This window comes from Neovison vison, chromosome 2, assembly GCF_020171115.1.
Source record: "Neovison vison isolate M4711 chromosome 2, ASM_NN_V1, whole genome shotgun sequence".
Taxonomy (NCBI): domain Eukaryota; kingdom Metazoa; phylum Chordata; class Mammalia; order Carnivora; family Mustelidae; genus Neogale; species Neogale vison.
The window spans coordinates 9185016-9202646 of NC_058092.1; the positions used below are offsets into that span (position 1 = coordinate 9185016).

The window sequence follows — 17631 nt, forward strand, 5'->3', positions numbered from 1 at the left end:
TGTGGACTTGAAATTGCTACAAAACGAGCTCGATTGACTTAAGTCTCCACAAATGCTCCTTCTGGTGTCCAGATACTGTTTTTACTGAGGACAGTCATGAATTAGCCGCACATTCCCCTCCAGGTGCTAGTCCTGTCCCTGTGCTCAAGCCAGGCTCCCGCTGTCTGTCCTGTGCTTCCATGGCCTTCTGTGGCCCCCTGCCGCTTCTCCAGGGACACACCTGCCGAGCGTTCTTCACGCACACCGTCTCGTGCCATCCTCCCTACAGCCCCGTGGAACCTGATTGTTCCCATGTTGTGTGTGAAGATGTCGAAGTTCAGATAACTCAGTACCGTTCTCATTGGATGCCTCATGCATCTCGGGCTCTGTGCTAAGTGTCTCACACATTCTGTCTAATCCTTCCGGCATCCTTCTAGGTGGATGTCCTCACCCCATTTTGAAGACGCAGAGGTGAAATTCCTTGTCCCTGATCTCACAGCTATTAAGTGGCACAGTCAGAAGCCGAAGTCAGTGCGAAGGTCTTTCCGTTATGCCGGACACAGACCTCCTGACCGAGGTCCTTGGAGGCAGAAGGCAGAAACCGTCTCTGGCTTAGGATTCCTGTTGGCTAGCCTGGCGCACAGTCCCTGTCGCTCACGCATCTGGTGGAGTGTTGGGCTGATGCGTAGCTGGATTGTGTTTGCTCACGTCCTTGTGATTTCCAGCCTTTCCCCCGCTGCCTCTGAGGGCAGCTTCCCCTTCCCTGAATATCTGTCCCCGAGCTTCATTCCCCATTTTGATGTCCGTGAGCTCGCCAAAGAGCATCTGCTCTGAGGAAAGTTCAAAATGAATCTGAATTGCGAGACATTTGGCTTCTTTTTAAAATACGTGGGCAGGGGTGCTTCGGTGGCTCGGTCGGTTGCACATTCGACTCTTGGTTTCGGCTTGGGTCATGATCTCATAGGGTGTGGGACGGAGCCTCGTGTCAGGTTCCTCACTCCTGGGGAGTGTGCTCGACAGATTCTCTCTCTCCCTCCTGCTCCTTGTCTCCCAAAATAAACAAATCTTTTTTTTTTTTTTAAAGATTTTATTTATTTATTTGACAGAGATCTCAAGCAGGCAGAGAGTCAGGCGGGGTGGGGGGGGCAGGAAGCAGGCCCCCCGCCGAGCAGAGAGCCCCAAACTCAGCTGGATCATGACCTGAGCCGAAGGCAGAGGCTTTAACCCACTGAGGCACCCAAGCGCCCCTAAAATAAATAAATCTTTAAAAAATAAGATAAAATGGGCAGAACCAGGGATGGGGTGGTAAAAGATGTCCCACGCTGGTCCCTGCCACAGGGCCCTGTGGCTCTCGTGGACATCTCTGCTCTGGGCTGACTATAGTGCTCTAGCTCTCAAGGTCATGGGTGAAATAACTCTTCCCCGCCTCAGAGCAGACCTGTGCCAGAGGGCACCCATACAGAGCGCTTACTGGAATCACCGCCCTCTCCAGCCCATGTGCTTACCCTATCTTTGAGGGAGAAATAAGATACGGGGTGTGATTTATTTTCCCACCGAGGTAGGGAATGAGAGAGTTGGAATTAAGTATGACTAAGTGCTCCCACAGTGAGAGAAGGCCACAAGCTTTCGGTGCCCTGGATTCATACTCAGAAGCCCAGGGGACTGGCCCGGGGCCTAGCCTCTTTGACCACGGTACCCTTCAACTCACTGGTTCTAGATTAGTTCTATAAAGCATCTCTCCCCGTAAAATCTGATTGACCTCTAATCAGTACGAGTTTGGCTGCATCACGGATTTCAACAACCTCCCATTTCCTGAGTTCTCAAAGTCACAGGTACAGGGGTGAATATTCTGGTAATAGTTTCCTATGAATAATATCTTTGTACCCTTTCCATTTACCCACAAGTGACAAAGGACAAGTCCAGTTGGCTTGGGTGAATAATTTATTTTGTCCACAGGGAAGTGAGAATTCAGACAGAAGTCCTTGGGTGAGTTGAGTAGGTGCGGGTACCTTCGCGCAGCTGAGAAGCCCGTGGCAGAATCCAGCATTTAGAGGGAGGTGTGATCTCTTAGGTCATCTTACCCCATCCTCCTGAGGTCAGTGTGGTGTTTTTGTCCGGAGAACTCCCAGGACCAGGCTGTGCTGGGGGAACCGAGGGTCCTGGAGCAGGGTCAGTTGGCAGTGACGCTCTTAGCGTAGGCTGACTCCTAAACCTTAGGGATTGAACTTGTTTTATTGTTGGGCGGGGGAAGGGTGTGGACGGAGAGGGGGTGGTTTGGAGCAGTTCATTATTCTCTTAAAAAAAATAAGATGATTCTTATTTTATTCTCACATATTCTGTTAAGGGGGAAAATATTATGGGATTTTTCATTTCTTCCTAGTCAGCTGCCAGAAATCAGTAGACAGGACTTTAACTTAACTATCTTTTCCAAGGAAAGACCTCTTTTCAAGGAAAATTAGAGTTTGAGGATGTAGGAAAGACCTGAGTGGGACCCCGGGGTGCAGCGTGGGTGCCGCCGGGCCTCTTTTGACGCAGACGGTGCGCCGTGGGGACGGCTCTCTCACCCACTGCTGTCTTGCCACCTCCTTGGCATTGGTCACGGAGAGGCATTTTGCCCAGGCCCCGACCGGAGAACACTGGCAGGCACATAATTTCAGAGTGTAGCAGGGACTCATTCTCTCGATCCTTTCCAAAACAAGGATCATGTTTGCCTCTCCTCCCTCGATTCGCAGCTTACGTTCCCGGCTCTTACTGCTCCCTGTTCCCTGCCGGGGACTGTGACCTTCCCGGTGAAACTGTCACCCTGGACAGTAGGTCCCAGGCTGCTGTGTGTCCTCCGCAGCACCTCGGTCTGTGCTGGGCCCTCAGTAAGCGCCTAATAAAGATGTTCTCACTTGGATCACACGTCACATGCTGTCGAAGCTGGGAAGGAGTTTGGAAACCACCAAGGCCGACACTGTAATTTTATAGATGGTACCACTCCAGAAACTCATTCTGGAGGCCGGTGTTTATCTGCTGGACACAGGCGGGGTTTGTTTTGGGTTTCTGTTTTTGTTTTTGTTTATGTAAAAGCCTAGTGCAGATGACCATAATTCTAAACCTTCGAAAGACTTTCTTTGTGGTTCAGGATGTTCCTTCTTGGACTAGTAGCTGACTAGTAATAACAGTAAGAATGCTCACTGGATTCCCTGATTCCCACTGTTCCCTGATTCACCCTGCCGGATGGCAGCGTTGGGACTGTCGTCACTCTGCACACGCCGACAGTGAGGCTCCACAGTAAGGTCCCTCGCTCAGGCTCCTGTGGCTACTGGAATGGCTGAGGGAGCACTAGACTCTGGTTTGGTCAGATGCCCAAACTTGTGGCCTGCAGCGGCTCTCCGGCAGGATCCGTGACTACAGCCGTATCCGGTGACCCACAGAGCCGGCCTTGCAACATCCCAGGGTGTCTCCAACCTAAAGGCAATTGTGAGATAACCTTTCATTAACTTTAGTTCTCCTATTAGACACAGAGTGACAGGGACAGCAAGGCCGAAAGCAAATAATGATAGGGATGGCATCTCTAGAAAGGTCAGTGATCACTGCCCTAAATCATAAAAGCATTTGGACTGAGTAAAAGCAATGAGTGTTCCCATCTCTTGCTCCAGAAACCATTATTTCACCTGGAATTGCTGGTTCTTCCTCTAGTCCCTCTTCTGTGCCAAGAACTCACCTTCGCCTGTCACTTGGGTCATGAAGCCTCAGGCCTGGTGCTGTAAAAATGTCCCTTGGTTGCCTGGGTGGCTCAGTCGGTTAAGTGTCTGCCTTTGGCTCAGGTTATGATCCCGGGGTTCTGGGATCCAGTCCTGCATCGGGCTCCCTGCCCTGCGGGGAGTCTACTTCTCCCTCCCCCTCTGCCCTTCCTCCCCGCTCATGTGCTCTCTCTCTCTCAAATAAATAAAACCTTAAGACAAAAAAGTCCTTGCCAAACCAGTATGAAACGGGCCCCCCCGATGTCCAGGCTACCTAGCATATTGGGTCTTCAAGGCAGGCAGTTCGCCTTGAATCTTTGCACCGAGCTCTGTATCTAAATAACATTCCTGTGAGTTCTCCGAAAGGTTAGTCTTGGGTCATTGGCACTTAAACCACTTGTTTTGGTAGATCTTTCCCGAGAAGGTTAATTATATATTTGATATCCTTTCCTCTTTCTGCCTGAATGATGAGGATAAGTACCCTGTGGTTTATTAACTGTCACTTTAAACCTTTTCAGGTTGTCTTGTGACAAAACAGAGTTTTATGTCATTTTTATCCAGCTTTGATGGATGAGACAGCTTCTCTGGTAAAAGAATGCCAGGATAAATAAGACCTTTCTCTGATTTGTGGGGGGGGGGGGATTTTGCATTGGAGTCGTGAGTTCAAGTCTGCCATTTCATATGAAAGGTGACCTAACCTGTTAACCTTTCCATATACTTCATTTTTCCTTCTGACCGATGGGACTGGGCACCTAACCAACCAGTAATTGTTGAATAAGTGAAAGAAAAGACATTACTTGAGGGGCAGTGGATGTCTCTAAAAGTTTTGATCCCAAACCCCAAAGCAACAATTTGCTGCATTTCCTGTTTTGAATCACACTGGTTTCTACAGCGAAGAGTCTCTGTCCTTAACATTCTAGAATCCCAACGCTTACCTCTTCTCCCCCACGTCATTTTGTGATACATTTTTCAGTAAACTGCAAGACAACTGGGGAAGGCGGATGCCACTGTGGACATTTAGTAGTTGTTCTGCAAGCCTCGTGTCCATCAGTGTAGAGCATCCTACAATCTGAATGTGTCTGGTGCTCAGGAACCAGTCTCCTGGGATATATCACACATGTAATTCAGCAATTAATATCTCTCTTCTCTCGGTTGGGATTTACCGAATCCCGGTTAGGAGCAGGGCAAGGCATTTATTTAAAATAATTAAAATAGCAGAAATAGTGCTGAGGCTTTAAAACTCTCTCCTTCTGTTTTTAATTCATTCCAGTTTGCAGGGACATTATCGGACGGCTTAGGGAAAACGATGGACAATCGGCATCAGTCGGAGCGGGAGTACATCAGATACCATGCAGCCACAAGCGGGGAGCACCTCGTCGCCGGCATCCACGGCCTGGCTCATGGTAAGTCGCGTGATCCCGGAAGAAGGGCTCTTCCACCACAGTTCCTCCAAGGTCCCCTTCTCAGCCATCCGACTGCAAGTGGAAATCCGGGCCGGGGAGCTTGGTGTACTTGATAGCCTTCCAGGCTCTCTCTCTCTCTCTCTTTTTTTTTTTTTTTTTTAAGATTTTATTTATTTATTTGACAGACAGAGATCACAAGTAGGCAGAGAGGCAGGCAGAGAGGCGGGGGAAGCAGGCTTCCTTCTGAGCGGAGAGCCGGATGCGGGGCTCCGTCCCAGGACCCTGAGATCATGACCTGAGCTGAAGGCAAAGGCTTTAACCCACTGAGCCACCCAGGCACTCCTTCCAGGCTCTCTTATTTTATCCTCCTGGCCGTTGGAAGTGTTACAGCCCGTGATGGTCTTCATCCGCTTTCACCTCTCGGAATGGTGCATGCACTGCAGTCCCTTCCTGTTCTCTGCCTCTGGTTCCCAAAGTGTCGTAAGGTGTAATCAGTTGGGCCCCTTTTTAGAATACGGAACTGTTGCTTCAAAACTTGCCTTCTGCTTACTGAGCATTCCTTCCATGGCAACTGGAATGTGAAACCGGCTGCTGGGTTTGTGGCCCATATGTTTTTGAGTCTTGTATACATGCACATTCAAAAGGATTGTAAATCCATGTGCCCGAGAGATATAGGTGATCGCATGAATGTATTAAGTCTCTGACTTTGTTTGAATTCTGACCTTTAATGCCTTAACTCCTACTCATTCGCCTTTTGTTGCGTTTTTCTCAAGAACTTCTTAGTGTGGCATTCGGGGCCTTTGGAAATGTAAGCCCAGCCAACTTCTCCATCCACTGTCACCCAGCCACACTGTAGAGCTGCCTTAGGGTTAGGGTTAGGGTTAGGGTTAGGGTTAAGGTTGGGCTGTTGCCCATACATACCCCCAAGGACTTGCTCACTCATGGTCCTCTGCCCTCCCCTCCTCTGCCCCTGCCTGTCAAAGTCCTGTTCAACCTAGAGGTCTTAATTCAAATGATGCTTGCCCAGCTTCATGATCCCCAGTTAGAATTAATGACCATTAGATCACATGTAGCAGTCTGGGTTGTGTATCTAGGCAGCTGTGTGCACCTTGCTTTCCTGATAGACTCTGCAGGTCAGGAGAGCAGAAAGAACATTTTGTATCCACCTTTATGCGTGCAGAACCCCATGGGATACCTGGCCTGTAGCTCCTGCTTCGTAATGCTTAGTGAATTGCATCATTTGTACCAGATTCTCAGAAATAGTCTGAAGCTAGAAGAAGTCATATCAAGACTGACCAGGCTTTGATTATCCACATTTGGAAGAAGGAGGAATATAAATAATAGAAAATCTTAAGTCTCTTCATGCTTAGGACACAGTGTTTAGGGCAGAGTTTTTGTTTATCAGTTTTCCTAACCATGAGTTTTGGATCAAGATGCCTTTACTTTCCCTAAGCCTGCCCAACTGGAAAGGGAGCAGCCCCAAAGGAGACATCAAGCTAAAACTTGGCTGAAATTAATCTGTCTAGGGATTCAAAAAGTTGATTGTTGGGCAGCCATTTGGGGTTAAAGATTTAATTATTCTTTCTAGTAACTGTAATGATAGTGCATGGGAGTCGGAGGGACTGGTTTTGTTTGTCTGTTTTTAGTGAATACAAAATGCTTTGCTATGTATAATTGCCTTTGTCTGTCTCGCATCCTTGGAATATGGAGAGAAAGCCTAGCTGTCCTCACTTTTCGGTTGGACACAGGAGTATGCTGAGAAAATGGATGATGGTTCAAGGTTGGTTGCAAAATCCCTTCCAACCAAGGACCATACAATACACACAGCATCTCCGAGAACAGGCAGCCTCGTCCGAAGAGGATACGTGAGGCCCTGGATGGCATGAGAGCAGGAGCCTGGTGTGAAAAAAACCTTCAGGGATAACAAGAACCAGAATCCATTCAGTCTCCTTAGTTTCAAAATGGGGGAGTCCCGCTCAGTTTTCTCTGCAGGCCCCACTTGCGCCAGGCTGGGTAATGTCTATCTTTCCATGACCTTGGTTCAAAAGTTTGGGAGAGGGCTGTGGCCTCGCTGGAGCAAATGGACCCAGAATCCAAAAGAAACGTGGATTGTTAGTGCGTTCTCACCCAAGGAATTTCCTTTACCGATTTGTCTCACTAGAGATGAAGAGTCTAGAGCGCTTCCTCGTGCCCCTGCCGTCCAAGGGTAAACATGCTGTGAGTGTCCCTGGCACACATCCTGGAAATGCTCCCCGGACAGGGCCCCGCTTCTTGCCTGTGATGTCTGTGTCCTCTCCAGCCTCTGCCAACTTCTGGCCACTTCTCATGCTCTATAAGATCATTGCTGTCAACTTTCAAAACGTTTGGAATGTCTTTGTGACCTAGGTTGGTCTTCTGAAGAGACTCCATGGAGAGTCCTGGCTGGTTTTAGCAACTTTTTTTGGCGGGGGGATGGGGGGGGGGAACCATTCATCAAGGCCTCATGACTTGCTCTGATCGCCTAAACCTGATTTCAGCAAAGTGTGCAGTAGCTTTTACCCCATTTCAAATGTCTGGGGTTGGCCAGTCATACAGTGTTCTTGGAAAACCGAGTATCTGTATTTATTTCCCTCTGCCTTATATTTATGGGACCCCAACTTTCCCTAAGGGCCACGATATGCTAGTGTGTTGATTCAGTCCTTCTGTCTGCTTAGTCTCCCGATTGCCCATTTGCTTCCCACACTCAGGAACTGGAGAGGAACCACTATTAACTTCTTAGGTGTTCTTTGATTTTTTGTTTTGTTTTGTTAACTAGGACACACTTCACTTCAGACTAACGCGTAATCTATATTCTCAGACTCTAAGCGTAGCGGGCCGGTCTGAGTCTGCCAGTTCCCACCTGGAGTTGGTCCGCCTAGAGCCTCTCGAGAGGCTGACAGAATGCCCCTAAGTCACCTTGGCAGGGGCACGGAATTGATGGCGTTGGACTTCAAATGCTTTTGCTTTTGTCCTCGGCCAGATTACAACAGCCCTTGTCCTTTCCACTAGGTATCATCGGTGGACTGACCAGTGTGATCACCTCGACAGTGGAAGGAGTGAAAACGGAAGGGGGCGTCAGCGGTTTCATATCTGGCCTTGGGAAAGGGCTTGTTGGCACTGTAACCAAACCAGTGGCAGGTGCCCTGGATTTCGCATCAGAAACAGCCCAGGCAGTGAGAGACACAGCCACGCTCAGTGGCCCCAGGTCAGTGGTCATTGGTGGGGCGTGGAGGAGTGGGAATCACTTTTGCACCAGCCCAGGTTTGCTGCCTCTCCTGATCCATGCTGATGCATTTAGTCGTATACTTTCTGCCTTAATGTTGCAGTTTGGTTTTTTATTTTAAATTTATTTGAGAGACAGAGAGCACTAGTAGGCAGAGAGGCAGGCAGAGGCGGGGGTGCGGGGGAAAGCAGGCTCCCTGCCAAAGCAGAGAGCCCAATGCGGGACTTGATCCAGGACCCCAGGATCACAACCTGAGCCGAAGGCAGCGGCTTAACCCACTGAGCAACCCAGGCGCTCAGTGATGCAGTTTTTTAAAACTTGAAACATGTATCTTAAATTTCTGGCCTGCCTAATACAAATACATGAAAATAAGGCACACAGATCTGGCATGAATTCTTCCTGTATCTGCCTATCTATACCTATGTCTGTAATTTATTTATATATAAAATGGTTTTTTTCATTAGAGGGGTCAGAAATAGGATCACACCCTTACAGATCTCCCCTGTTCACCAAACTAACAAGACCCCCCACACACACACATGCCCATTAAGAAAACTGTCTGACTGCAGGCTGTGTCTGGCTCCTGGGCTCCATGGCATGTTCTGGAATCCCAGCAGTTGCGATTCACCACGTGAGTGTCCTTTCTTGGTCCTCCTTCCACATGGACATGCCGGCCAGTCCCCCAGCCTCATGAAGGAATTCCCCAGGCAGGTTGGCTGTTCTGCTGTGAGATGTTATCTTGCCTTGATACCAGCTGGGAAGGGAAATCAGGGTTAGCCCACATGGCTCCACAGCCCACAGACTCTGACTACTTTAACATAGCTTTTCATGTTAGTAGCCTATTTGAGCCTTCCTTTTTCTGAGTGACTAATTGGGGATCTTATCAACAAAGGGTATAATGAATGTTACAGTTCCCAGCCAAGCTGGACGCCACTTAAGCCCAGAAGGATTTTGCTGCTCCCTGGTTAAAAGATATTCCCTGAGTGAATTAGTGTGCCCTTTTAGAATGTCTAGGGCCTGGGCCTTGTCCACACCCTATCGCTCCCTCGAATAGGATTTGAAGTGAAATCGTCCCCAATTAAAAAGAATCCATGTGTCTGTCACCAGGAAACCTTTCTGATGACACATTACTGCAGGGGAAATGCTTAAGATTGTCGACTGGGACCATGTAATGTGTTCTGCCAGACTGTCTTCCAACTGGAAGCAGCTGCTTTTTAAAAAAGGATCTGTAGAGTTTACTTTAGTTAGGTTACATTCTATTCTCAGATACAGAGCTAAAACAATCCTTGAGTATCTTTTGAAGCATTTATGAAGTTGGGGGGAGGGGCAGTAGGGAAACTTTGAAAGTATTTCCAGTTAGTTTTTCTGGATTGGCTGGAAGCCCCCAAAGTCCACCTCCACTATTTTGTTAGGACAGTAAGACCTAACGATGAGTGAGTAAAGCAGGAGACCCCTAAGAGTTCCAAAAGAAACATCCTTTTTCGTAAAATCCCAAAGTGGCCAAGGGATTGGGTGATTTGTTTCAAAAGGGGTTCTGAGGTATGTGTTTCATTTTTTAAAAATACCATCTTGTGCTAGGAACTTCAGTGACGCTGAGCAGAAGGAAATGACGGATTTTCTACACAGTATCAGTTTGGAAGTCTTGATAAAGTTTTGTTTTTCTTTTTCGGAGCGTAAGAAAAGCACAAAATGGTTACCGCAAAAAGCCAGGTATCCTTAGTTTCCGGGCTGTCCGGTGCTGACGCAGCCGGTTCCGCTCCGTGTTGCCCGGTGGGTCCGGTCTCGCAGTTGTTTCTAGTCAGTAAATATTGATTGAAAATTTTCTAAGGCCTCGGGGTCGGGAATCTAGCGGAAAGCCAAGCTGGCCCTGCTCTTCCCCTGGTCTCCCGGGGAAGCAAACATAAAACAAATAATCATAGTAATTATTTCTTGCTAAAATTGTGATAAATGACCCGGGAGATTTATAGGGTGCTGCGAGACCATGTAATTGGAGAAGGCAAAGGGGAGAAGGAGGTTGGCTAACCTGTGGTCAGCGGGGTCAAGAAAGGCTTTTCGAGGGCGGTGCTGTCCCGAGGTCCAATGTGCTGTCCCTTGCGCCACGGAGGGCCCTGGGAAGTGCTAGTTAGGATGGAGCCCGAGTATATGGTGGGGGTTGGCCAGGTGAGGGGAAGAGAGAATCACATTCCAGGTCAAGGGGGTCCAGAGAGGCTAAGCAGTGTGCCTGAAAACAAACAGTAATCAGGCATTCCGTCTGAAGTCCGGCTGCAAATCTGCAGGACTAGCTCTCTCCGTAGCCCTTCACGCCTAGAAACAAAAGCTACTGTGGGAAGAGAGAAGCAGCCAGGTGGTCATCAGCCTGGGGACCTGGGAGCGTCGGGGAGGGGCAAGAAAGCTTCTACATCTCCTCTCTGTTCTCAGAGGAGCCCCTGGTGGGAGAGCCGTGGCCAGAGTTGCCAGAGGGGAGTGGGGTATGTGCTGGGTCATCTAATCATCTAATTGGGAGCCTCAAAGAGATTTGCCTCTTGACCCTTTATTGCACTGAAAAGACATTACAGCTTCTGCTGAAACACTTTGACCAGTTTTGCTCCATCCATTTGTCTGGGTCCCAAACTAGGCTATTACTGAGTATCCTTATGTTAGAAAAGAACACTTGGCCTGGAAAACAGCAGGTCCCAACACCCCTCTTACCTTAAGCCCCCCCCCCACCTCTTTAAGCCTCAGTTTTGCCATCTATAAATCGGGGCTAGATAGACTTATCTGTTCATTCCCTCTCTCAGAGATCTGAAGCCTAACCAGGGTTATTTTCCTGTGGGTCCTGTAAGGAACACTATAAAATGCCGGACGACCCTATTTTGAAAGTCACATTAAAGAAGCACAGAGATCCCTGCAGGTGGAGAAATGTTCCGGTGCCTTGAGGGTTCGTTCTGATGACAGTGTGATCTCTTAGGAACACACGAGTTCTACCAGGGGATAAATCACCCTGATTTCTTGGAAGTGAGTTAGAACCATCTCCAACCATCCCAGTTGATTGAACAGGATCCAGGGGTGTTACTCAGGGTTTTTCCCCACTGTTTAGACAACAGGGACTAACAAATGATTTGAAGGGATTAGAAGTGAGATTCTGACCGAGGGCTGACCTGAGCCCAGGGACCAAGCCAGGAATAGAACCCAGGAGTCCAAGAGTTCTGCCTCTGAGTTTGCTCTTGGAATGAGACTTTCTGCTTCCTTTGTACTATTTCATCCAAGTGAAGGCTTAGATCTTAGCATCTATGTTTTAAATGACTCAAATTTTAAGCAGATGATAGCAAAGTAAGCCATAAAACTGTGAAAGAATATTCCTTCCAGTAATCCCTCCTAAAAGTGGCCTTACAGGAAATATTGGCTCCTCTTTGTGTTTATTTGAACATGACTTTATTTATAGGGAGCCCCCCTCCTTGAGTACTTTTAGATTAAAATACTTCCAAGTTCCTCTCCTTGGTAGAGTGTGCAGGCATTCTGAAGAGACAGTCACCTGACTTTTCCCTGAAATTGCCATGCCATATCTGACAGTTCTTGGGAAGGCCGGTGGGGGTTGGGGGAGAAGAGGGCGGAGGACAGCAGAGCCTTTGGCCTCCGCATGAATATTGTAGACTAGTATCCCCTGCTGCATTCGTTAACTGGACAAGTATGTGTGGTTTGGAACAGAAATAAGAAGCCTTTTCCAAGGCAACTTTGTGCTGGCTCAGGTCGCATCTTCCAGTCTACGTGTATGGGGCCACATTTGTCTGTTCCCAAGTAAAGTTCATGAAAATGGTACTGCTGGCAGCCACATTTGTGGTCCGTGGAAGCCACAGAAAAGCCTGCTGCCCTTCAAATGGGTCAGGCCAAAGCAGGGTACCCTCTGGCTGCCTGCCCAGCTCCTGTGTGTGTGGTGGTAGTCGATGGTCGTATTTGAGAAGATACTTGGATGGTAGAAAGCTGCAGAGACCCAGGGGCAGCCCTTGCCCAGCAGAAGGCAAAAATAACATTGAAAAGGGGAGTGTTGAACTCTGAGCTATTTATTTGCCTCTTTATTTCTCTAAATACTATCTGTTGTGGGCTTTGGGTTATAAGACATTTTAGGAAAGTATGAAGATTTATGAAGCTGGGCCCTGAGGTTTCGCCAAAATATTTCTTCACCTTTTTAGTCAAGACCCAAAATGGAGAGGAAAGTGGGAGCTGGCAGAACTTGAAATATTTAAACTAATTTAGCAAAGCTCAGGAGTGTTAGAGCTTATCTCATTATTTAAGTTCGATAAGGAAGAACTGGGGAATTTGAAGGATAATGATAGATCAGTGCTTAAGAATATAGCCATCAGGATCCTGGTCATGCTCTGGAATCCGGGGACCCCTGTATTGTGCACAGAGATGTAAATTCCAGTTGCTCTGAAGGCTTTCAAGTAACCTTTCGGTTGATGTCCTAGAAAAGATTTATGATGGGCATATTTGAGTTTTGCAGTACAAACAGTCTCAAGACACCACCCAAAATTTGTTCAAGACACTTTCCATTCATGGTCTCCTGGATGTGAAATTGAAGCAGATCTTCTGAAGGAACAGTCCCTTTTGTTACAGTGTTTGCCTTGTACCTATGACTCTCCGAGATGGAAGGGAAGACCCTCGTAGGTCACAAGAGCCTGGATGCAGTCGGGTTGGACGGGTCAGAAAAAGGTCCACGAAGGGAATTTAGGAAATGCTTTCACTACTCTCTGACCCAGTTGGGAAATGCTGCTTATAATGATTCTGCCCCGAAAGCAGCCGTTTGCTCTTCTCGGTAATGCATACAACACATTCAGCAGAACTGGTTTGAACTGAGCCTTCAGGGAACTTTCAGAGGTAAAAATCTTAATAAAAATGAAAATTTTTTTAGGCTATGCCAGCGCTGTCCGTTTTTTCCAGCAGTGTTCACCTAAGGCAGAGGAGCGTGGCCTGACCTCCCACGTATCCGGGGGCAGAAGCAAGTCCAGTATTGCTTGGAAGGTTTCTGTTGTGTCTTAAACCTGTAAATGAATTTTACCTTTTATCCCATGCTTTAATAAGATAATATTTTTAATTGCTACCAAATGAGCCCTTCAGAGAGATACTCCAGGTCATCGTGAGACTTCCTCCTCATACTCATTTAAGAGCCACAAGATATGCTTTCCAGATGAGTCCTCTAGGCCCTCCTAGCACTGATGGAAAGACAGGTATATGAACACGAGTGAAAAGCCAGAGCCTAGTACCTATTTGACGCTGAGGCTCGGTTTCTGACCTTTGGGCGTATCTGTCTGTTGGCTTGCCTGCTGTCTGCTGCCTGGGACAGCCCGTGCATCGGCAGACATGCCAGCTTTACCATGAAAAGGAGGTTGATTTCAGTGGCACTGAAAGAGGATTGCCATGTCCATCCAAAGGGAAGAGACTGGTCATGCCTCTCCTCTGCTGTCCCAAAGTGGCCCCTCAGGGGCCACTTTGGATGAGGTCAGAGCCTTTGTACACACTTTGTATGAGGTCAGAACCGTATATTCTCGCTTCCTGATCTGGCCAAACCAGGCCCTTCCAGAGAATGCCCCAAGGTAGATGGATCATTCTTGCACTCTTTCTGAGCAACCCCCACAGAAGAGACAACATTCAGAGCCGGGTCACAACCTAGACTGTCTCACTCGAGTCTGAGATTAAGCTGATGAAGTTACAGATTAAGACACTGTTTAGAAACATCTTTCATGCCTTTAGAAATTAAGATTCCTCTCACAGGACTGCAAGCAGAGAGCTCTTATTTTTTCCAAGACAGACTTCTTCCCTCTTGCTAGACTGTAAATACCATACTTGCCTTTCACTCAGGCTCCAAATGATGCCACTCTCGTTGTAACATAACTAATGGAAAGCTCAGATCTGTTTCTGTTGCTGGAAAAAAAAAAAAAAAACCTAATATGGAAACCTGCACACACATATTTGAGAAGAGTCTTTCCATTTCTGAAATCCCATAACTTATTTTTATGCAAGATTATCTGTTAAGAAGAAAACCACTTTTTTGGTCATGGTACATTATAATCGTTTCTAGAAAGGAAAGTGTCTATTTTTTGCCATTTTTGGCATGCAGAGATGACTGGCTTCATGGGAACAGCACAATCCTCTTTCCAAAAGTAAAAATAAACTGAATTTAGGCACATACAGTACAGTCCTTGTATCTCAACCAGCAGGTCTTTGTTCAAAGAAGATAGAAAAGAAAGTGTAAGTGCTTTCAAATTTTGGTTTCTTCCATTTGAAAATTAAATAATCAACCCAGCCGTTGTACATGTCAGGTCCTTTCCTTGTTCAGTGACTTATTTGTAAAACTCCAGAATGACTGTGTTTGAGATTTTTGTTTTGAACTTCAAGAGAGACAAAATGGCGGGTTCCTTCCTGAGAAAAATTTGTATTTCGTGTGTTAGGGAAAAATGAAAGGCCATCTACTGTTTCTGGAATTCCTCTGCAAAGGTGTTAAGTTCACTTACTTTTGGGTTTTGATGGCCACCCTACGTCTGTAATGGTTTTCCCTTACAGAGTCGTCCCTTTTTGCCCAGGATATGATTGGAATCCCCTTTGAGAAGTGGATCCAGGTTTGAGTTCAGACCCCCCTGCTCCCCGAAAGCTTTAGGTGTGAGGTCATTGTGAGGTACACAGGGGACCAGTGGGCTAGCAGGGGACTAAATGAAGAATGTAGTGTTGTTTTACAAGGGAAAGTTTGTTTATAATCCTTGGGGGAAGTTTGGGTGTTGTAATGGACCCAGAGTCTCCTTGCCCCCTAACCTTTATTTAGTCTCTTTGCCAGACCGCCTCTCAAAGACAGATTCTTGCTAAGTTTCTCACTAACTTGTCAAATGGGAGGAACTAAAATTTGAATTTGTAAAACCTTTTAATTACAGTATACTCTAAAAGAAACAGAGTTTTCTTATGTCGGGCTTATGAAACTCAAATCGAGTTAACAGTGGTACTAGTCTATACCCTTAGTGAATTACTTGGATACACAGAGGAAACTGATTTCTCGTTAGCACAAAATCTGTCCATGTGGGTCATTTTAGAACAGAGGCTCTCAGAGTATGGCTTGAGGACCCCTAGGGAAACCCCAGCCTTTCCCAGGATCCATGAGGTCAGATCTATTTTTATACATTTGTATATGAATTCATACGTAGGTAGATAGCTGAATAACCATTGTTACAATGATATTCTCTAATGAGGGTACAGTGCAGTTTTCCCGAAGCCACACGGTGTATGATATTGCACACAGTGATTGGCTGTAGAAGCAGATAAGAGAATGCAGCTGTTTTCTGTTAAGCAAGACTTAGAGAGATTTGTAGAGACGTAAAACAGCGCCACTCTTCGCACCGTCGGTGACTCGGTGGCTGCGCCGCTGGCCGTAGCTGGTTAATTCCCTGACAGGAAGGATGCTCTGTGCGAGAATGCGGGGATGACCCACCGTCCTGCTGGCAAACAGCACCGGCCGCAGCCGCAGCGGCGGATGAATGTGGCTTCAACCGCCGGAGCCCCCGTGATGGCACCGGGGCTTCCTGCCGGCGGTTGTCGGCCCTCCTGGTTTGCTCCCGACTTTGACTGGGTTTCCTGAGGTAACCGTTGGCAAGATTTTATTACGTACCAGAAAGTCACAGTAATTTACCCCGTTTAGTCCTTCACCTTAACCGACCGTGCCCGTAAATTTCCGTTTCAGCAGTGTGGGGCACGTTCCTTCAAAGTGCGGGGTCCTTCTTGTCGCCGGCCCCTGGCACCTGCAGTCACGGGCCTGAGCTCTTTCAGGAAGTGGGGAAGGTATATCTAGGTCAGAGTTTCCTTGGCAAAACCTCAGCTTTCTCCCCTAGCAAAGCTGGTGGAGCAGGACAAGCCCACAGTGTTTGGATGAGCGCCCTTGAACTCCTTGTGGAGAGCAGTTTTTATAAGGCGGTTCTGCGTTAACACAAGAGGCAGCTCCTATTACGTACTTCAAACACAGGTGATGCCAGGGGTGACCCCAGTGGCCCCCTAAAATCCCAGGGACTGCAGGAAACTTCAGAGGAGAGTCAAAGCCAAACTTGGCTTCTCATTATGAGGACGGGCCCCAGGGCGCCTGGCCAGCCGGGTTAGAACGGCTTGGATCCAGTGGCACCTCCCTGAGTTCTACCAGGATGGACAGAGGGCAACGCTCATCGGTTCTCTAGGCTTCCCTGATCCCCCCAGCAGCACAACCGGGGTGCTCGAAATGGACGCCTGCCCACCTCCTATGGCACCAAAGGCGGGAGCCTGTGAGTGCTTTTGTAGCCCGTGTGAAAAGATGTGAAAGCCTCTGTGAGTTTTGATGTTTTTGTTTGAATTGTTGGGGGGGTCCCACTGATTGAGTTTAGCTAATTAGAAATGTGTGATAGTTGGACCCAGTTGCGTAGTAAACACACTGGTTCAAGCACAGGCAACCTGATGGCAGAAATGCCTTAATTGGTGAAGTATTGACCTCCTGCTGCGTTCTGGCCATATCGTAGGTGTTCAGCCTACCATAAGGCTACGTTAAGTACTTAAATACTGAGTATTTAAATACTGAGACTTAAATACTGTACTTAAATACTGAGTACTTAAATACTGAGACTACTTCAATACTAGGTATTTAAATACTTATTTAAATAATTAAATACTCTGATGCTCTTCCAGATTCTGGAGAATCACCAAGTTGTGTTAATATTCCTAAATTGGTCTCACGTGCTTATTAAAGCAAGTTTTCCCGTAGCTTTCTTGAAGGACCCCTTTATTAGTGACTTGATTTCCTGTTTGTTCTAGAAAACCACAGCATTGCATCTGTGCTGGCGGTGCTGTATATTGGGGAGGCCTGGTGGTTTTTCCAGCCTTATTAACAGGTCCATTACTGCTCTTTCAAAGCTCTTAAATGATCTCTACTCTTTCTACCTTATATGTATTTACTAAATATTATTTAGGTTTTGCCCTAGTAAGAACAGTGATTTTAAAAAGCTATGACTTTGACCATATTTGTCTCATTGCAACACATTTTTTTATCTTTTCAAATTATATTTTGTCAAAGTAAATATGTGTCCACGCTTAAAAGTCAAAGACTTTTCAACATGTCTGAAAATAAAAACCAGCAGTCTCCTGCCCCACTCTTCCCTACCTCTGAGTCCTGCTCCCCCAGGGGCAACCACTTTCAACACTTCGGGCTGTTTTTTTTTATTTGGAGGTATTTGCCTCTGTGTTTCTTTTTTTAAAAAAAAAATGCTATTTCTTGCTATCATTTGATTTCCTAGTCCCTCCCCTTCTT

The 17631-nt window shown here is 47.1% G+C and overlaps 1 protein-coding gene across 8 annotated transcripts in view; it reads left to right on the forward strand.

Moving 5' to 3' along the window:
* Positions 1-17631, forward strand: part of VPS13D (vacuolar protein sorting 13 homolog D) — a 255002-nt gene that overhangs the window by 199242 nt on the left and 38129 nt on the right. For all 8 annotated transcript variants that reach the window (XR_006383119.1, XM_044237192.1, XM_044237194.1 and 5 more), the window contains 2 exons: positions 4978-5110; positions 8138-8333. Coding sequence is in view for 7 of the 8 variants with exons in the window: in XM_044237192.1 (XP_044093127.1) it covers positions 4978-5110; positions 8138-8333 (329 nt within the window). In the remaining variant the exon portion in view is untranslated. The remainder of the gene's footprint in view (positions 1-4977; positions 5111-8137; positions 8334-17631) is intronic.